Source organism: Oncorhynchus kisutch, linkage group LG30 (assembly GCF_002021735.2).
Source record: "Oncorhynchus kisutch isolate 150728-3 linkage group LG30, Okis_V2, whole genome shotgun sequence".
Taxonomy (NCBI): Eukaryota; Metazoa; Chordata; class Actinopteri; order Salmoniformes; family Salmonidae; genus Oncorhynchus; species Oncorhynchus kisutch.
The window spans coordinates 14,473,569-14,491,816 of record NC_034203.2 but is presented as its reverse complement, the minus strand read 5'-3'; the positions used below and the strand labels follow the sequence as shown (position 1 = coordinate 14,491,816).

The 18,248-nt window shown below is 45.0% G+C and overlaps 1 protein-coding gene across 2 annotated transcripts in view; it reads left to right on the top strand.

Annotated features, from left to right (window-relative positions):
- Nucleotides 1-18,248, top strand: part of chd7 (chromodomain helicase DNA binding protein 7) — an 80,157-nt gene that overhangs the window by 23,715 nt on the left and 38,194 nt on the right. For both annotated transcript variants that reach the window (XM_031809740.1, XM_031809739.1), the window contains exons 3-6: nucleotides 10,045-10,544; nucleotides 16,530-16,674; nucleotides 17,589-17,717; nucleotides 17,896-17,961. In XM_031809740.1, the coding sequence (XP_031665600.1) occupies nucleotides 10,045-10,544; nucleotides 16,530-16,674; nucleotides 17,589-17,717; nucleotides 17,896-17,961 (840 nt within the window). The remainder of the gene's footprint in view (nucleotides 1-10,044; nucleotides 10,545-16,529; nucleotides 16,675-17,588; nucleotides 17,718-17,895; nucleotides 17,962-18,248) is intronic.

The following is an 18,248-nucleotide window of genomic DNA, read 5'->3' as shown; positions in this document are numbered from 1 at the left end:
ATCCAACGAGAGCGTACAGGTCGCAATGGTGGGTAGTATATGGGACTTTGGTGACAAAACGGAAGGCACTGTGATAGACTGCATCCAATTTGTTGAGTAGGGTATTGGAGGCTATTTTGAAAATGACATCGCCAAAGTCGAGGATCGGTAGGATGGTCAGTATTACGAGGGTATGTTTGGCAGCATGAGTGAAAGATGCTTTGTTGTGAAATAGGAAGCAGATTCTAGATTTAACTTTGGATTGGAGAAGTTTGATATGGGTCTGGAAGGAGAGTTTACAGTCTAACCAGACACCTAGGTATTTGTAGTTGTCCACGTATTCTAAGTCAGAGCCGTCCAGAGTAGTGATGTTGGACAGGTGGGTAGGTACAGGTAGCGATCGGTTGAAGAGCATGCATTTAGTTTTACTTGTATTTAAAAGCAATTGGAGGCCACGGAAGGAGAGTTGTATGGCATTGAAGCTTGCCTGGAGGGTTGTTAACACAGTGTCCAAAGAAGGGCCAGAAGTATACAGAATGGTGTCGTCTGCGTAGAGGGGGATCAGAGACTCACCAGCAGCAAGAGCGACCTCATTGATGTATACAGAGAAGAGTCGGTCCAAGAATTGAACCCTGTGGCACCCCCATAGACTGCCAGAGGTCCGGACAGCAGACCCTCCGATTTGACACACTGAACTCTATCAGAGAAGTAGTTGGTGAACCAGGCGAGGCAATCATTTGAGAAACCAAGGCTGTCGAGTCTGCCGATGAGGATGTGTCGATTGACAGTCGAAAGCCTTGGCCAGATCAATGAATACAGCTGCACAGTAATGTTTCTTATCGGTGGCGGTTAAGATATCGTTTAGGACCTTGAGCGTGGCTGAGGTGCACCCATGACCAGCTCTGAAACCAGATTCCATAGCAGAGAAGGTATGGTGAGATTCGAAATGGTCGGTAATCTGTTTGTTGACTTGGCTTTCGAAGACCTTAGAAAGGCATGGTAGGATAGATATAGGTCTGTAGCAGTTTGGGTCAAGAGTGTCCCCCCCTTTGAAGAGGGGGATGACCGCAGCTGCTTTCCAATCTTTGGGAATCTCAGACGACACGAAAGAGAGGTTGAACAGGCTAGTAATAGGGGTGGCAACAATTTCGGCAGAACATTTTAGAAAGAAAGGGTCCAGATTGTCTAGCCCGGCTGATTTGTAGGGGTCCAGATTTTGCAGCTCTTTCAGAACATCAGCTGAACGGATTTGGGAGACGGAGAAATGGGGAAGGCTTGGGCGAGTTGCTGTTGGGGGTGCAGTGCTGTTGACCAGGGTAGGAGTAGCCAGGTGGAAAGCATGGCCAGCCGTAGAAAAATGCTTATTGAAATTCTCAATTATGGTGGATTTATCAGTGGTGACAGTGTTTCCTATCTTCAGTGCAGTGGGCAGCTGGGAGGAGGTGTTCTTATTCTCCATAGACTTTACAGTGTCCCAGAACTTTTTGAGTTAGTGTTGCAGGAACCAAATTTCTGCTTGAAAAAGCTAGCCTTGGCTTTTCTAACTGCCTGTGTATAATGGTTTCTAGCTTCCCTGAACAGCTGCATATCACGGGGGCTGTTCGATGCTAATGCAGAACGCCATAGGATGTTTTTGTGTTGGTTACGGGCAGTCAGGTCTGGGGAGAACCAAGGGCTATATCTGTTCCTGATTCTAAATTTCTTGAATGGGGCATTCTTATTTAAGATGGTTAGGAAGGCATTTAAAAAAAATACCCAGGCATCCTCTACTGACGGGATGAGATCAATATCCTTTCAGGATACCCCGGCCAGATCGAATAGAAAGGCCTGCTCGCTGAAGTGTTTCAGGGAGCGTTTTACAGTGATGAGTGGAGGTCATTTGACCGCTGACCCATTACGGATGCAGGCAATGAGGCAGTGATCGCTCTTCTGGCTGTGCCGGGTGGATATTATAACAGAACATGGCCAAGATGTTCAAATGTTAATAAATGACCAGCATGGTCAAATAATAATAATCACAGTAGTTCTCGAGGGTGCAGCAAGTCAGCACCTCAGGAGTAAATGTCAGTTGGCTTTTCATAGCCGATCATTAAGAGTATATCTACTGCTCCTGCTGTCTCTAGAGAGTTGAAAACAGCAGGTCTGGGACAGGTAGCACGTCCGGCGAACAGGTCAGGGTTCCATAGCCGCAGGCAGAACAGGACAACGACCCTAAGCACACAGCCAAGACAACGTAGGAGTGGCTTCGGGATGTCTCTGAATGTCCTTGTGTGGCCAAGCCAGAGCCCGGACTTGAACCCGATCGAACATCTCTGGAGAGACCTGAAAATAGCTGTGCAGCGAAGCTCCCCATCCAACAGAGCTTGAGAGGATCTGCAGAGAAGAATGGGAGAAACTCTTCAAATACTTTTTTGTTCGAAAATGTCTGTTATTTATGTTAGCGCGTTTGGTATACATATCCAAACTCTCATTCTCTGGTCAGCGTTATATCGGACAAAAAGTTATATTACCGGTCGAAGAAACGTTTCAAACTGATTACAGAAAAAATCATGAGGATGTTTTTAACATATAGCTTCAATAAAGTTCCAACCCTTGTCTTCGTGAGCAATGGAACGTAAGTGACTACCATGAGGAATAAGCATGATCAGAAAATGGCTGACTGCCAGACACCTGACTCATTCTGCTATCATTCACTCCCACAACACCATAGAAGTCTCATTATAATGTATATTATGCCACATCAATAATACCTCAAAGGGATTTCATTGGGGACTCTGGTGAATACACACAAAGCTCAGATTTCTGACTTCCTGTTTTGATTTCAACTCAGGATTTTGCCTGCCAAATGAGTTCTGTTATACTCAAAAATCATTCAAACAGTTTTAGAAACTTTAGTGCTTTCTATCCAATACTAATAATAAAATGCATATATTAGCAACTGAGACTGAGGAGCAGGCCGTTTACTTTAGGCACCGTATTCATCCAAGCTACTCAATACTGCCCCCCAGCCATAAGAAGTTAATGCAACCGCTGTGTCAGATTTCAAAAACTTTACTGAGAAATCGAACAAATCAAACCGTGCAATGATAATCTGAGTACAGCCTTTAGACAACAAAGCAGCCCAAAAGATACCCGCCATAGTGGGTAGTCAACATTACTCAGAAATAGAATTTTAAATATTCACTTACCTTTTGATCTTCATCAGAATGCACTCCCAGGAATCCCAGTTCCACCATAAATGTTTGATTTGTTCGATAATGTCCATCAGTTATGTCCAAATCTTCTTTTGTTAGGGCATTTGGTAAACAAATCTAAAAGCATGCCCAGGTCGCGCCGAACTTCGGACAAAACGTTCAAAAAGTTCCGTTACAGCCCGTAGAAACATGCCAACCTAAGTATGGAATCAATCTTTAGGATGTATTTAACATAACTTCATTAATGTTCCAACCAGACAATTCCTTTGTCTGTACAAATGAAGTGGAAAGTACCTACCTTTCACGTGAGCGGGCCAGACCACTCACTCAAAGCTCTTATGAGCCCCTCCTTTAGAGTAGAATCCTCAAAACAGGTTCTAAATACTGTTGACGTCTAGTGGAAGCCTTGGGAAGTGAAACATAACTAATATCACCCTGTATCTTCAATGGGGGCTGAATTGGAAAAACTGCAAACCTCAGATTTCCCACTTCCTGGTTGGATTTTTCTCAGATTTTCGCCTGCCAAATGAGTTCTGTTATACGCACAGACATCATTCAAACCGTTTTAGAAACTTCAGTGTTTTCTATCCAATAATAATATGCATATATTAGCATCTGGGACAGAGTAGGAGGCAGTTCACTCTGGGCACGCTATTCATCCAAAAGTGAAAATGCTGCCCCCTATCCCAAAAAGGTTTAACAATTAAAAATATATTTTATATTAGATTCTTCAAATAGCCACCCTTTGCCTTGATGACAGGTTTGCGCACACTTGCCATTCTTTCAACCAGCTTAATGAGGTAGTCACCTGGAATGCATTTCAATTAACAGGTGTGCCTTGTTCATTTGTGGAATTTCTTTCCTTAGTTTTTGAGGCATTCAGTTGTGAAAAGGTAGTGGTGGTATACCGAAGGTAGCCCTATTTGTTAACCACAAGTCCATATTATGGCAAGAACAGCTCAAATAAGCAAAGAGAAACGACAGTCCATTACTTTAAGACATGAAGGTCAGTCAATACGGAAAATTTCAAGAACCTCAAGTACAGTCGCAAAAACCATCAAGTGCTATAATGAAACTGGCTCTCATGAGGAACGCCACAGGTTATTTCATGGTTTTGATGTTCACTATTCTACAATATAGTAAAAATAAGTAGAAACCCTTGTGTAGGTGTCCAAACTTTTGACTGCTACTGTATGTGTAACTATTAACCCCAACCTGTTCAACTAATTTTGGAGTACTTCCCCTAGATCAGAATGTTACCACGCATCAGGCAAATGCAACAGCAGTTGCCTCACTGCTAGCTCTCTGCCTTGTCGTCTTTTTCTGGTAGTCTGAAATGACAACTTCCTTTATGCAGTGGGTTAAGGAGGTGATGTCATCTCTGCCTCTAGAAAAGGTTTGGTGCACTTTGCTTGGGCGCCCTACAAAAGTCATGTCTGATCTAGTGGCCATATTGTGATACAGGTTTTTTTCTTCTCCATTTTACCTTTTTTTGTCTTTAATTTTCTGTGATATCTTTGTATGATGCCTTGGTGGGTGGAGTAATAAGGGGTTGGGATTGTTGTGCTGTTTTCTTCCTGTTCAACTCAAAGCACCAGTGGAACAAGTTAGTGTAGAACCCTTTTATGGGTCACTAGTAGGGGTGGGACATATTTGGGGAGACCTCAATCTGATAATTATTTTGTACTGTTAATAACTAGGTAATTCCAGACTGTAAAATTGCTGTCCTAATTTAAAATAGTTGCGTTCTCATGAAATAATCTTAGTATGTTGAAAAAATAAGGCTTATACGGAACCCAAACCGGCTGCGCTATCGTGCATAAGTTTATTGTCCCCCTACACCAAACGCAATCATGATACTCAGGTTTAAAATATCAAAACTAACTGAACCAATGACATTAATTTGGGGAAAGGTCAAAGCATTAAACACGTATGGCAATTTAGCTAATTTGTCCTATTTAGCTAGCTTGCTGTTGCTAGCTAATTTGTCCTGGGATATAAACATTGAGTTGTTATCTGACCTGAAATGCACAAGGTCCTCTACTCCGACAATTAATCCACACATAAAAATGTCAACCTAGTCATCTTTCCTCCCAGGCCTTTTCATCTTTGAACTTATATGGTGATTGGCATCTACACTTTCATAGTATTGCCACAACAACCGGCAAAAGTTAGGCTTTCAATCACCCATTTGGGTATAACCAATGAGGAGATGGTACCTGCTTCTGTAAACCAACGAGGAGATGGGAGAGGCAGGACTTGCAGCGCGATCTACGTCAGAAATAGGAATGACTTCTATTTTATCCCTTGGCGACGCAGATGCTCGTTGGGGCGCGCCAGCAGTGTGGGTACAATAATTGCAACGTTGCGAGCGGTGTAGTCAGGGTATTAGTTGATTAATTTAGTCATTTTCAACATATTAATACAGCCTAACTGCTAAAACTGCAGTTTGGATTTGTAAAGTTCAAATTGATAGTCATGCACAATATATTGTCACTGTCAAATGACAATCGTATATCGGCCCAATCCATGTCTAGTCCACGCGGTTTACCTATTCTTTAAGTCGGCCACGGTTGCTGAGCTGATGGATACTGGCTCCATGAACTTTCTTCTATATAGCAAGCAGAACCAATCATGCTCTAAAGAAAGAGTCACCCACGTAAATATCACTATAGGCCTGAGCAAAAACTATTGCTGCTTGGTCTGACGGTATCGGTGTTCTGTGTTTCCCGCTCCTAGCGACATCTAGAGCAGGCGGCATCAACTCTTCCAACCGAACGACACAATGCCTTTTTTTTTTTTTCATCAGTCAAGGAGGCAGCAGAGCAAGTGTGTGGAGACTACTCTGATTCATCATTTCCCCATCTGCCAAAGCAATGATGTGGGAAACATTGGATTACCAAGCTACCTGGAATATTATGAATGCATCTGCCTTGCTTTGCATTTTGGCAGTGCCAGATATGTTTATTTTGTTATAAAAGTGCATTAGGAAGGCCATAAGCTGTACCTGCACATGTTGAAGGCTACAAATATGGATTCCATTCTTCAGTAGCATTTCGTCCATTATGATCCCATTCGGAGAATGGACGAGTTTAAAAAGCCCATAGATTTAATCAGCAGATGCTAGCTAACTGGACCCGTTTGACAGAGTTAATGTTTACAAATGTGGGCTTCTCCCATGACTGCTGGAGCTGGCACGTTTATCACTTCACTTCAGCTCCCTCTAGTCCGTTTTGTTTTCAAGGGGATAGACTGAAAGACGAATTCAAGAGTACTTTTGAATAAGAAAAGGTGTCCTTGGAGTCATTCTGCCTTTTCAATTTCAGCTGTTGTAGGAATTCTGCACCTGGTTACCTCCTGGCTAACACAGTGGATGTTATTTTTAGTTGGCATCAACAAACTGTAAAAAAAAATTAAAAAAAATAAATAAATAAATAACTTAGTCAAAGGCCTTATTCTTTGGGGCTGTTGGATCACCAACTTACCATCACTGGAGGATAAGGCCCATTTTAGGATATCCAGCCCTGTCCCTCAAGTGCTTGAACTCCAAAAGACACAAAACATTGGTTGATTGGCATCTTGGGTATTTTACACCCTTAGGCCACACGCCTGCTATTTTTGTTTTAAGTGTCGAATTGGCATCAGTCGGGAACAATTTCAATTCCGCAAAATGAATTGAACAACCGACATGGTAAAGAAATATTCTGGATTGAAATGAAACTGACCCTAACACTGATTTGCACAGGGCTGAAAGACAGGTGGTCCCAGGTGTTTCTACCCGTAGCCTGTGAGCAGTGGTCTGCTAGTCGCAAGGAATTGACAAACCCCAGATGGTGGTTCTCCATCACCTGTGACGATACAGTTGACTGTTTCTAATGCCATCGTTGTCCATATTTTATGCTTCCTTCAAGGAATATGAAAAATGAAGGACCATATTTGTAGCATCGCGATGGCGTCGTTCACCCTGGAGGTGTTGTGGTGAAGGACCACAGCCACTCGGCAGCAGTGGCCGCCCTCTGCTCTGCTCCTTCAGGGAGTATTTAGCTCAGAGAGAGAGCACTTTGGCTGCCAGAATAACCGGCACATCACTCTTCCCCTCCGAGAGATGAAACCCAATACCGTCCGTATCGTATTCTGCACTGCTGCTGTCACATTAGCAATGCAGTGAGTGTGTGCGTGCGTGCACCAGGCCCATTGTCATTCATGTGATTGATTATCGGGGAAGCTGGGCAAGAGGAGACGTTTATCCATTAAAGCAGCAGTCCAAGCCCTCTCTCGCCTCTCTCTATTTCTATGGCCAGCCTGTCTTCTGCACACCTCTGTTTGGGGATGGGCATAAACGCATTCTCTGTGACCTTGGTGATGTTTGGCATGCACCATGCACCCAATCTGTCTCCGCTTGTTTACAGGAAATTTGCATTTGACTGCCGCAGTTGTGGTTCCCTAAAGTTTTTTTTGTTTTTTTTGCAGGCCTCCCAGATAAAACGAGCACGGTACAAACGGGACCTCGTCTTTCATTCGTCTGAATTTCCTTCCTTTCTTTCTCTACTCTCTTTAGTGAAAATACTTGCGCACACTCCAACCAGCTCAGACAAGGGGGATGTTTTCGAAGACTCCTTCGGCAAGAGCTGTGGCATATTGCAGTAAATTTGCTTATGTCCATAAACGCACTCCCCCCCATTTTTTAAAAGTATGGATATAATTTATTCGTGTCATAATGCCTTCGCCCCATCTGCTACTGGGACTGCGGGCAGCTGGAAGCCCCAAACAGCTGCCAACGTGTTTCCTGTCAGCCCAGCTCTACTGGGGATAGAGAGCAGGGGAGAGGAGAGCTACTTCTGTCTCTACAGGAATAGAGGCTAGACTAGAATTACCAAGTCCCTCTCTCTTTAGGAATAGAGGCTAGATTAGACCTAGCCCCAGACTCTTTAGCAATAGAATTCAGATTAGAGCCAACAGCCTGGATAAATTGCATATATTGTCTCTAAGGCTATAGACCTATAGGTTTAGATTTAGTCGATTGTCTCCATGCTGAACTAAAGAATAAATACAATTTGTATTTGTCACATAAGCAACGGGTGTAAACTAACAGTGCGACTCTTTATTACGGGCCCTTCCCAAAATGCAGAGGGGTAAAAATTGGAAAATAAGACAAGGAATAATTACACAATGAGTAACGATAACTAAGCTATATACATACACAGGGTACCAGTATGGAGTCGATGTGCTGGGGTATGAGGTAATTGAAATAGATGTGTACATATAGTGGGGGTTAGTGCTGAGCGATTTAGCCAAAATTAAACTAATTGGTCAACGTCGGTTCAATTACACTGAACAAAGGCATAAATGCAACATGTAAAGTGTTGCTGGAAAAAAGTTCCCAGAAATGTTCCATAAGCACAAATAGCTTGTTTCTTTCAAAGGTTGTGGACAAATTTTTTCATATCCCTGTTAATGAGCATTTCTCCTTTGCCAAGATAATCCATCCACCTATATCAAGAAGCTGATTAATTAAACAGCATGATCATTATACACTTTGTGCACCTTGTGCTGTGGACAATAAAAGGCCATTCTAACATGTGCAGTTTTGTCATACAACACAATGCCACAGATGTCTCAAGTTTTGAGGGAGCGTGCAATTGGCATTCTGACTACAGGAATGTCCACCAGAGCTGTTGCCAGAGAATTGAATGTTCCATAAGCCGCCTCCAAAGTCATTTTAGGGAATTTGGCAGTATTTCCAACCGGACTCACACCTGCAGACCACTTGTATGGTGTCGTGTGGATGAGCGATTTGCTGATGTCAACGTTGTGAACAGAGGGCCCCATTGTGCGGGTATGGTATGGGCAGGTATATCTGTATACCCAGTCGTGAAATCCATTGATTAGGGCCTAATGAACTTATTTCAAATGACTGCTTCCTTAAATGAACTAACTCAGTCAAATCCTTGACATTGTTGCATTTATATCTTTGTTCGGTATATATTTTTTTCTTTTCTGTGGTCTCAATGTGCACATTGCACAATTTATTTTGAGATGCATCACATCCCGCCTGAACTGTGCGACAGTTTCCAACAAGCCAATGTTCTACCTAGTTTAGTGCATTGAATGTGGTAATTAACTACAATGACCATAATCCATTGCGCATCTACTTGTCCGGTCTGTTTTTATTTTACTCCTCCTACGGAAGAGAGAAGAATGCATGATCATGAGGGTATTGCGATTGATTTGTATTAAGCTGTCAAAGTATGCCTGCCTGCCTTTGAAGAACTAGAAAGTAGTGATGTTGTCAGGCCACATAGGCAGCAGCTCGATGAGTTGTCTTGGAATGAAATAATAGTCATCAAATAAAACAAATGTAATATACACAACTGGAATATTTTATTAAAGTCATGTGAATTAAAAATTGGTAAGCAGTCACTAGCATCATGGGACTTTTATTAATGTTTTATTGTGTTAATGCATTCAACCCAAATAATCTAACTGAACCAACCTCAAAAAGCTAATCGCTCAGCACTAGTGGGGATCAAGTGACTAAACAAGAGGATCGATAATAAATAGTAGCAGCAGCATATGTTAGTATGCAAAGAGGTAGCTAGCTGTTGGGCTAACTATTTAGCAGTCTTATGGCTTGGGGGTAGAAGCTTTAAGAAAAGTATTAAGCTAGCAATAGCCCTACCGGGATAGAGGTGATGACTACGGTGGGGAACGGCAGGTGTAATGGTTGGGGCAACTTGTGAACAAAAAGATGTCTTCCACATCTTTTACAAAAACGGTTTCAACCCTAAAGAGTCGTTATGTGATCAGCATTTTTGTTTTCCGCTGCCGCTGAAAATATTTACTGATCTTATTCCATCTCTTCTCCTGGCAGCATTCCCCTTCAGATCCATCATCCGTGACGACAGCTTCCGACAGGACATCCGCCTCGGGGGCGAACCTCCAGCCAGCCTACCGTGACCAGCAGCCCACGGACACAGAGCAGAAGCCAAAAAGGAAGAAGAAGAAGAAAGCCAATGTGATTGGGGAGGGGGAGAAGGGTGGAGAGGGGGAGAAGGGTGGAGAGGGGGAGAAGGGTGGAGACGGGGAGAAGAAGCAGAAGAAGAAGAAGAAGAAGAAAGGAGTTATGGAGGAAGGTGACGAGGAGAGGAAGCCAGACGTCGGGGACAGCTGCGGGGCTGAGGTTGACCCTCTGACAGGCGCCCTGGAGGAATCGCCGGCGGCGGATAAGAAGACCAAGAAGAAACCAAAGGACAAGGAGCCTAAAGAACCCAAGCCACCCAAGACTCCGAAAATGCCCAAGACCCCCAAAGAGCCCAAGGAGAAGAAGGCCAGGAGCACCACCCCTAAGGCCAAGATGCCCAAGAAGCACAGGTAGGTTACATCTGCATTACCTGACCTGAATGTAGGCTACATCACTCTAGTAGAGGCTTAACTATTAATAGCAGCATTACATTTACTTGATGGTCTACATCTAGGCAAGGCACATACCTCTACATAAGCTGCTCTCTAACTACTGTTATTGAACGCCTTGCTGATTTCAGTCTGTGTGTTCAGGTCAGTATTTATGCTTTTAGTACTTAGTTGGATAAACCTTGCTCTTCAATCACGGGACCAGTCAGTGGGAAACACCGGTCACGACCCTGAGTTTGTGAACACCCAGGTGGACGAGGAGTGATTTTCGGTGTCTTGGCACATGTCGGTAGGGGCACTGGTTGGTTGGTTGACTCCGTGAACTAGCTATGCCGCTGGTGTGGTGGAGTGTCCATGGGTTTGTGAGTGTACATTGTGAATTGTGAAGCAGCCATCTATTGACGTTAGCAGCAGCAGTAGTAGCACACCAAGTTGCTGCCAAACCAAGCTGAGAGCTTTGGAGCGTTGGCTTACACAGCGATGGGAACCTTCCATCCTCATGCTTTAGTGGGAACATGTTGGTTGGCCTTTAGCATTCAGTCATGACCTAACAAAATCTCCAGTAAACTTAACCTATGAGGTAGAAATTGCGTGAACCTGAGTGATTCATCTAGGGCTGGAGATGGATGGAGGAGTTCCTTCATGTTACCTGGTCTGTCCATCTCAACACCATGTCTCAGACGCTGTTGGCTTCTCTCACCCTCTCTCGTCTATCACACGGCTTCAGGAGCCCTTAGCATGCTAAAGACCCCGTGTCTCGGTCTACCTCTCTCTCTCGCTCTCTGCCTCCTTGGGTGGAAATGCAAAGCAGGTGGGCAGAGCCAGTGAGCGATCTGGCCTTTTCATTGTGGAGGTAGTAACATGAGCTGCCTGAGGAATGTGTCAGCAGAGCCCCCCCACCCCTCCTTCCTCTATCCCGCTGCCCTCATCCCCCTCTCTTCCCCTACTCCGCAGTACTGTCACTCCTCCTGCCGCTTGGCCCCTTTCATCCAGAGGAAGAGGGAGGGGCTAGAGCCGCCAGTCAGCCCCCGCATCTGTGGCCCAGCACCGGAGCAGGGGTCAGCAGAGGGGGAGGTGTGTGTGTGTGTGTGTGTGTGAGAGAGGAAGCGAGCGGTGGGGGGAAGGAAAAAAGATTCATGTCTGGCTGTGTGGTAGAGGGAAGTGAGTGCGTTTCTGTTTGTGTGTGTGCGCCTAGAGGGGGAGGAGGTAATCTTGTGGCGTAAAATGGCCGCTAATGGTAATCAAGGCCATGCGGCCTCATTTAGCCACCAAGCCTGACTCCAGCACCGGAAGGAAGCCCTGCAAAAAGGCTCTTGTCTCTGGGAGCTAAATGAGCTCCAATCAATTGGGGCCAACTCCCTTCTCCACTAGTGTTGCACGGTATACCTAAATGTACAGATGTTTTCGATACTAGAACATGAAAAACAGGTTGGTACTAGAATTTGTTCTTTCAAAGGTACTTCTTTCAAATGTCTCACGTCATAGACTCAATCCTGTCAAGCCATATGTCTAGTAATTTGTCGATCTTCTCACGGGGCTAGTAGCAAGCTAGCCAGGCTACTTGCGCATGCAGCCGACACAGTGCAAGCCACTTTTGAGAAGCAAACGAGAGGAGAGGGCAAATGCCGCCAGCATTGGCTTCTAACGAACATACCTCCACACCCGCAGCTTGTTGACAAAACTGGCTCCAAAAGTGAACTATGGGAATACTTTGCTTACACAACCGATGAGGGCAAGCCTCCCGAAACAACTGCGAAAGGTGTTAAAAGCAGTGCAGTGCAAGGGAGGTTTAGTTGCAAAACAACAAAAAAAATACTATGATTACATCCCAAAAGTAATGTGAAATGCACTCACACCTTACATATAATTCTGTCATAGTCAACGTTAGTCCGACTTCGTGTTTGTCTGGGCTTTCTACCATTAGACAGCCAACTGCACTGGGTGGGGCATTGCACCCTGGGAGTTGAAATACACTCTGGGAATCGTAGTGTGCCATGTAAAGTCCCATTGTATTTGTGTGACGTCTAGACTACAACAATATAGATGCTTCAGAAATTAACTTAAATGTTTGTCGTTTTGGAATTAAACTGTTAATTTAATACATTAAATGATTTAGCTGTCACATAATGTTATTTTAAGTGTAATGAATGTCATTTGACCTAATATTATGGTCATAGATGAGCAAATTAACCCTGCGATGTATCAAGTAACATTTTAAAACACTTTAGATGTAAGGTTAAGTTTCTTATTTAATATGGTGTTTAATTTTTTTCAATAATTGAAAATAGAATAGTAATGTTCTTTGTTATTTTTGTTATACTAGTTATCAACATTGTTAAAAATAAATGAAATAAAGCCCAGTGGTTATTCAGTAACTTTAGCTAATACTCATTAGTTTTTTTTTGCTGTGGTATGATTTTGGTGTTATCGTTTTATTGACTATCTTGATACTAAACCTTGTATCAGTCAGTCTGGTATTGTGAGAGCACCATTCTTCATAACCTTCCTCCATTTTGTGATGGCTAGGCCAATGGGTTAATTTAGCATGATAATGGTGGCAGCTCATTCACTCAACCTCCACCCTGTAATGGTGGACTAAACATTCTCCCAGTCTTCAGGCAGAAGTTTTCTACTCTGTCCAGATCAGAGATCAGACATCCTCCACCGCCAACCCTGGCCTCAACCATGAGGTGGGAGCAATAGAACTGATCCTAGATCTGCCTGCCCAGACCTACACTGTCTAACTTTGTCTTGGCCAATGGCCATTTCATCTGTCCACAGAGGGTTGCTCTCTGAGCACACAGAGGGAACCTCCATGTCTGAATGTCTCTGGTCTAAAGTGGCTTTCTCAACCTGGTCTCCTTTTGTAACTTTTTGATTTTAGATAAACACCCTAAAAATCCTATGTGTTTTGATACACTGGTTAGGTTAAAGTACCTTTCATGATAGGATAGGCGAAAGCAATATGGTGGAAGCCATATCTGAATAAGTCATGAGTACAGCTGAAACGGAGCAGACCTCTCCTTTTGCACTGTGTAGAGATACTCAGTTTGGCTCGAGTGCATGTGCTCATTTTCTGTCCCCTGCTTCCCTAGCCAGCATCACTGACATGGATGGAGTGAGGGGCTTCAGGAGAGAGTGAGCCAGTGGCTGGCATGCAGAAGGCTGTCTTTTGACCTTGTGTTTCTGTGCTCGGTCATCCTGGGAGAGAGCTGCGCTATTAATAGCTACACCCTCTCCTGCGTCGTTGCTCCTCTCGCTGCCACACCCGTGTGTGTGCAACATGGGGTGTGTGTGCTGGCAGATTTGTTTGCTGTACACACAGCCGTCAGGAAGAGGGAAGCGCACGTGCAGCACATCACATTGAGTGTGTTTGTGTCTCTCCCTTAATACAAACACACTGTGTTAACCCTCGAAATGTGTGATACCACAACGTCTCCTTCATACTGAAAGGATAGAAGGGCCTTCCTCACTCTCAACACACCGGACCATTTATCTTAATCTGCTGCCTACTCGCTCTGCATCGAGGCACCTCCCCTTCCAAGCCAGTCACATGACTGAGAACCTTCCCTTATTAATGTCTCCATAGAGTTATTGCCAGCGCTCTGCTGAAGCAATGTGTGTGTGTGTGTGGGTACTCCTGTGTGCATTCATTGGCCTTTGCAAGTATGCTAAAGCTGTGTGTGTGTGGGCCCGGGGAGAAAGTGTCAGGGGGTCCAGCTGTGTATGACTCATCTCACCAGCGGACGGCAGGTGTCCTATAACTCTCCCTCCCTCCCTCCTCCGACCTTCTCCTCACTCTATTCCCTCTCCTCCTCCCGTCTCCTCGCTGTCAGCATGGACCATCACACGCACACACACTGAGCAAAGTCACACACACACACCACTGCTGGAGGACCACATGCCTAAATGCCATTCAGTACACCCCAGAGACCAGATTCATTTCAGTGGTGCAGTTGGAACAAATCCTGCTTGTTAATGCAGTTACAACACCATCATGGCCGACTGGTATTTTGGTACTACACACGCCATCTTATGAAACGTCATGTTTTGTTGCCCTTGTGCTGTATCTATAACAGCTTTGGTTAGCGGTGTTAGCCCTCTGTGTTTCTGCCTCACTACCTCCCTCCTCCCCTGGGTGCATACACACACAGCCCCAGAGTCCTTCCTTGAACCCTGCCCACAATACCTTGTGACTGGAGGATGAGATGGAGTAGGAGACCGGTGGGGGGGGGGGGGGTGAAGAAGATGGGGAGATGGTCGTGAAAATTGAGTGAATGAGACTGAGTGGTGAGGGAAGGAATGGAGACTTGATAGAGGGGTAGAAAGACTAAGGCAGGAGAAGAGATTGAAAGGCCGACCAAAGGGAGAAGAGAAGGAAGGGGAAAAGAGAGATTGAAAGAAGGGATGATGAAACTGGTCACTAAGATGGCCCGGTAAAATGAGAAAGGAAGATGGCGTGTGAGGGTAAATGATGGACATTGGAGGAGCTGGCCCAGAAGAATGAGTGGAGAATGGACAGACGGAAAATAGAGTAAATCTGTGGACGATTGGGAGGGGAAAAGAGATGGGGAAGCTTATGGGCAATTCAACAGTTATGGACGTATGACACTCAGATTTTTCACTTTTAAAATGTAGTTTAGCGAAGCATACAACTCTATGCACAAGGACTACAATTTACACAGGAACACATTTACTTGAACAGTGCAGATGCAAAATTCGGTAACAGAATGACGGCATTCTGTTAACAAATTTTGCATCTGCGCCGGTCAAGTAAATGTGTTCTTGCTACATTTTCTGTGTAAATTCTTAAGTTGTATTTCGTCAGAGTTGGATAGTTCAACTTTGAAATCAAATGGTTTTGTTTGGCATACATTTTAAATAGAAAAATTGGACTCTCAGTATAATTACCCTTCTAAACAATTACCCTTCTAAACAAGATGAGAGAAAGCGGGAGAAGCAAGGGAGGGGAGGCCACGGAGGAGGAGAGGCCGGGGAGGCCAAGGTAGGAGATGGAGAGGCCGGGGAGGGGAAGAGAAAGCAAGGAGAGGCTTTAGAGGAGAGGCGTGATCGAGGGAAAGAAGAAAAGGAGAAGAGAGAGGGAGACTGACTGAGTAGAGCAGATGGCTCCAGCCGGTGGCGTCCAGCCAAAGGAACAGGTGCGGGTCATGTGACCGCCGGTTACCAGGGCGATGTGATTGCTCTTGGCGTGCAAATGAAAGGAGAGGGGGGCCCTAGAGGGGAGGGAGGGAGAGAGAGAAAGGCAAGGGGGGGTTGACTGCCCACCCCCTGGGCTTTGTGTAATCTGTGGCAGCCGCGGAGCTGTGTGTATGTGTATGTGTGTGTAGTACACACAGTGGAAAGAGAGGAGACAACACCCCTTCTCTCCTTCTCTCCCCCTCTTCTCTTTCATGTTTTAACCCTCTGTCCTCCAGCCTCGAGGAAAGGACCTCAAACTGTTAATTCAAAACATGGCCTCTCCAAGATGGTTACTTACTAGAAATCCCAGATGACATCCATCTTCTTGTGTATTGAACATCAACTTTGAAACCACCGGTTCATCTGCTGAGTTCTCCTTGTGTACAGGGTGATTTGTTGATTGTTCCAACGGTCATGAAAATGCTCTCCTAAGGTTCTTATGCTATGGTAACAGCCTTTATATTGGGGGCAGATTATGATAAGAGGTTGTCCCTCATGTTGTGAAGGTAATTATACTTTTGCCATTGTTGACTTTAGACTATCAGAGACCCAGATGACCGAAAGCTGGCGGCAATGTCTTTTTATGTGCAATACACAGTGGTGGTGATAGGAGATGGGGTTCAGACTCACTCATCTTTCTCTTTATTATCCATCTCTCACACTCATCTCTTCATTTAATTATTCTCATTATCCCCCCTTCCTCTCCTGTTGCTCTCTTTCATCCCTCTTCATCCCTTCTTCCTCCAGCACTAAGAAGGTGGAGGCAGCAGAGGGCAGTGGCAGCAGTGTGAAGGAGACCAAGAGGAAGAGAGAACCGTCAGTCTCGGTCAACTCAGATGTGGAGAAGTCACCCCCACCTCCCTCTGATGAGGAGGATGATGACGGTGTCCAGGTACACACACACACACACACACAGTAACGTCAGTTGTACATACAGAGTAACATCAGTGGTACAGTACAGACAGACAAACGCACACTTTCCAACAATGTCAACCCTGTTAGAAGCTACCAAATACCCCCCATGCTAATTTATTGACTTCATTCTGGTCTTAATATGGATTTAATAATACAGCCGTATGGATGATGGTTGAACTAAAGGGGCCAGATTAAGTCTTATGTATGCATCCCAAGTGGGACCCTATTTCCTAGATGGGCCCTGATCTACCGGGCGTTCAGCCACAGGCCCTGGTGTTAAATTATTAACCTCATCTGGTCCCGGTGTTTTTCAGGAGTGAATACAATAAAAAATATCTTAATGCAAGATGCTCACTCAAACATAAACACACTACCCTGCTCTGAGCCAGGCAAATGGGAGCTGTTAGCTGCAAAGGACTTCACTAACCCAAACATCCAGGTGACCCAGCCGTCTGACACTGAGGCATTGTCCAATTTACACCACTCTTAAACAGTAGGCACGGCCTGACAGATGTAATACCATGATTGCAGCCGGCACGATTTAGCCCGTTAGGAGCGCTGAAGAGAGGGCCTGCCCTGCGCTAGAGTGTGGTTGTGTGGCTGGGTACCTCGGTTCGACTGGGCTTGCGGATTGTGGAAGCTAGAATTTTATTTTTTTACTATTTTTTTTACTTGATTGATCATATCTGCAATAGAATACAAATGTTTAAAAAAAACACTCATAGAATTCACCTCAATTTCCACCCTGGTTTTATTTTGTCAATCTCGTTTCTGTTATGGTTATTCTGTTTTTGGGATTGTCAGGCTAGCGCGGTACTGTAAAGTACAATTGTTCACTTATCACCTTCCTCTCTCCCTCGTCCTTCTCTCTGACCTCTCCCGTCTCTATAGAAGCGTCGCTCCAGTCGTCAGGTGAAGAGAAAGCGCTACACCGAGGAACTGGAATTCAGGATCTCGGATGAGGACCATGATGGAGACTCCCCGGCTCCCAAGTCCCCCTCCAACAACTCTGAACAGCAGGTCAGCACCAACGGAGAGGCAGAGCGAGGTGCTCTGGCGTGTGTATGTCAGAAGGAGCTTGTCAGACTGAGAGCCAAAGTGTGTCAGATCATCTCTCTGTTTCGTCTGCGGATAGATTTGTGCTCCCTGCCCTCCATTACTTAGGCCTGCTAACATTGTTCCATCTGTGTGACTGTAGGAGGTGGTGGAGACGGAGGGGCCTGTGGTAGAGAAGATCATGGCCATGCGCATGGGGAAGAAAGAGGTGAGGCTCGTGCGCGCGCACACAACACTCACAGCTGCGTCTCTGGAGAGAAAATGGGTACCGGCACCCCTGCACAGGCGTCATCTTAACAACCGCTGCTCGACCAGCTCTAAACAGATTATACTCGCGCTCATCCTCCCTCCTAGACAGCCGCTTCATAGACCAGTCTAGCGGGGGTGTGGAATGAAGCCGGTTAGAGTTGTGTGGACTTGGGTCTCTGGACTTGTGGGTTGGACTAGTAATTTGATTAGACCAGACGTTAGCAACCCTGGAGTTGACATGAGCCT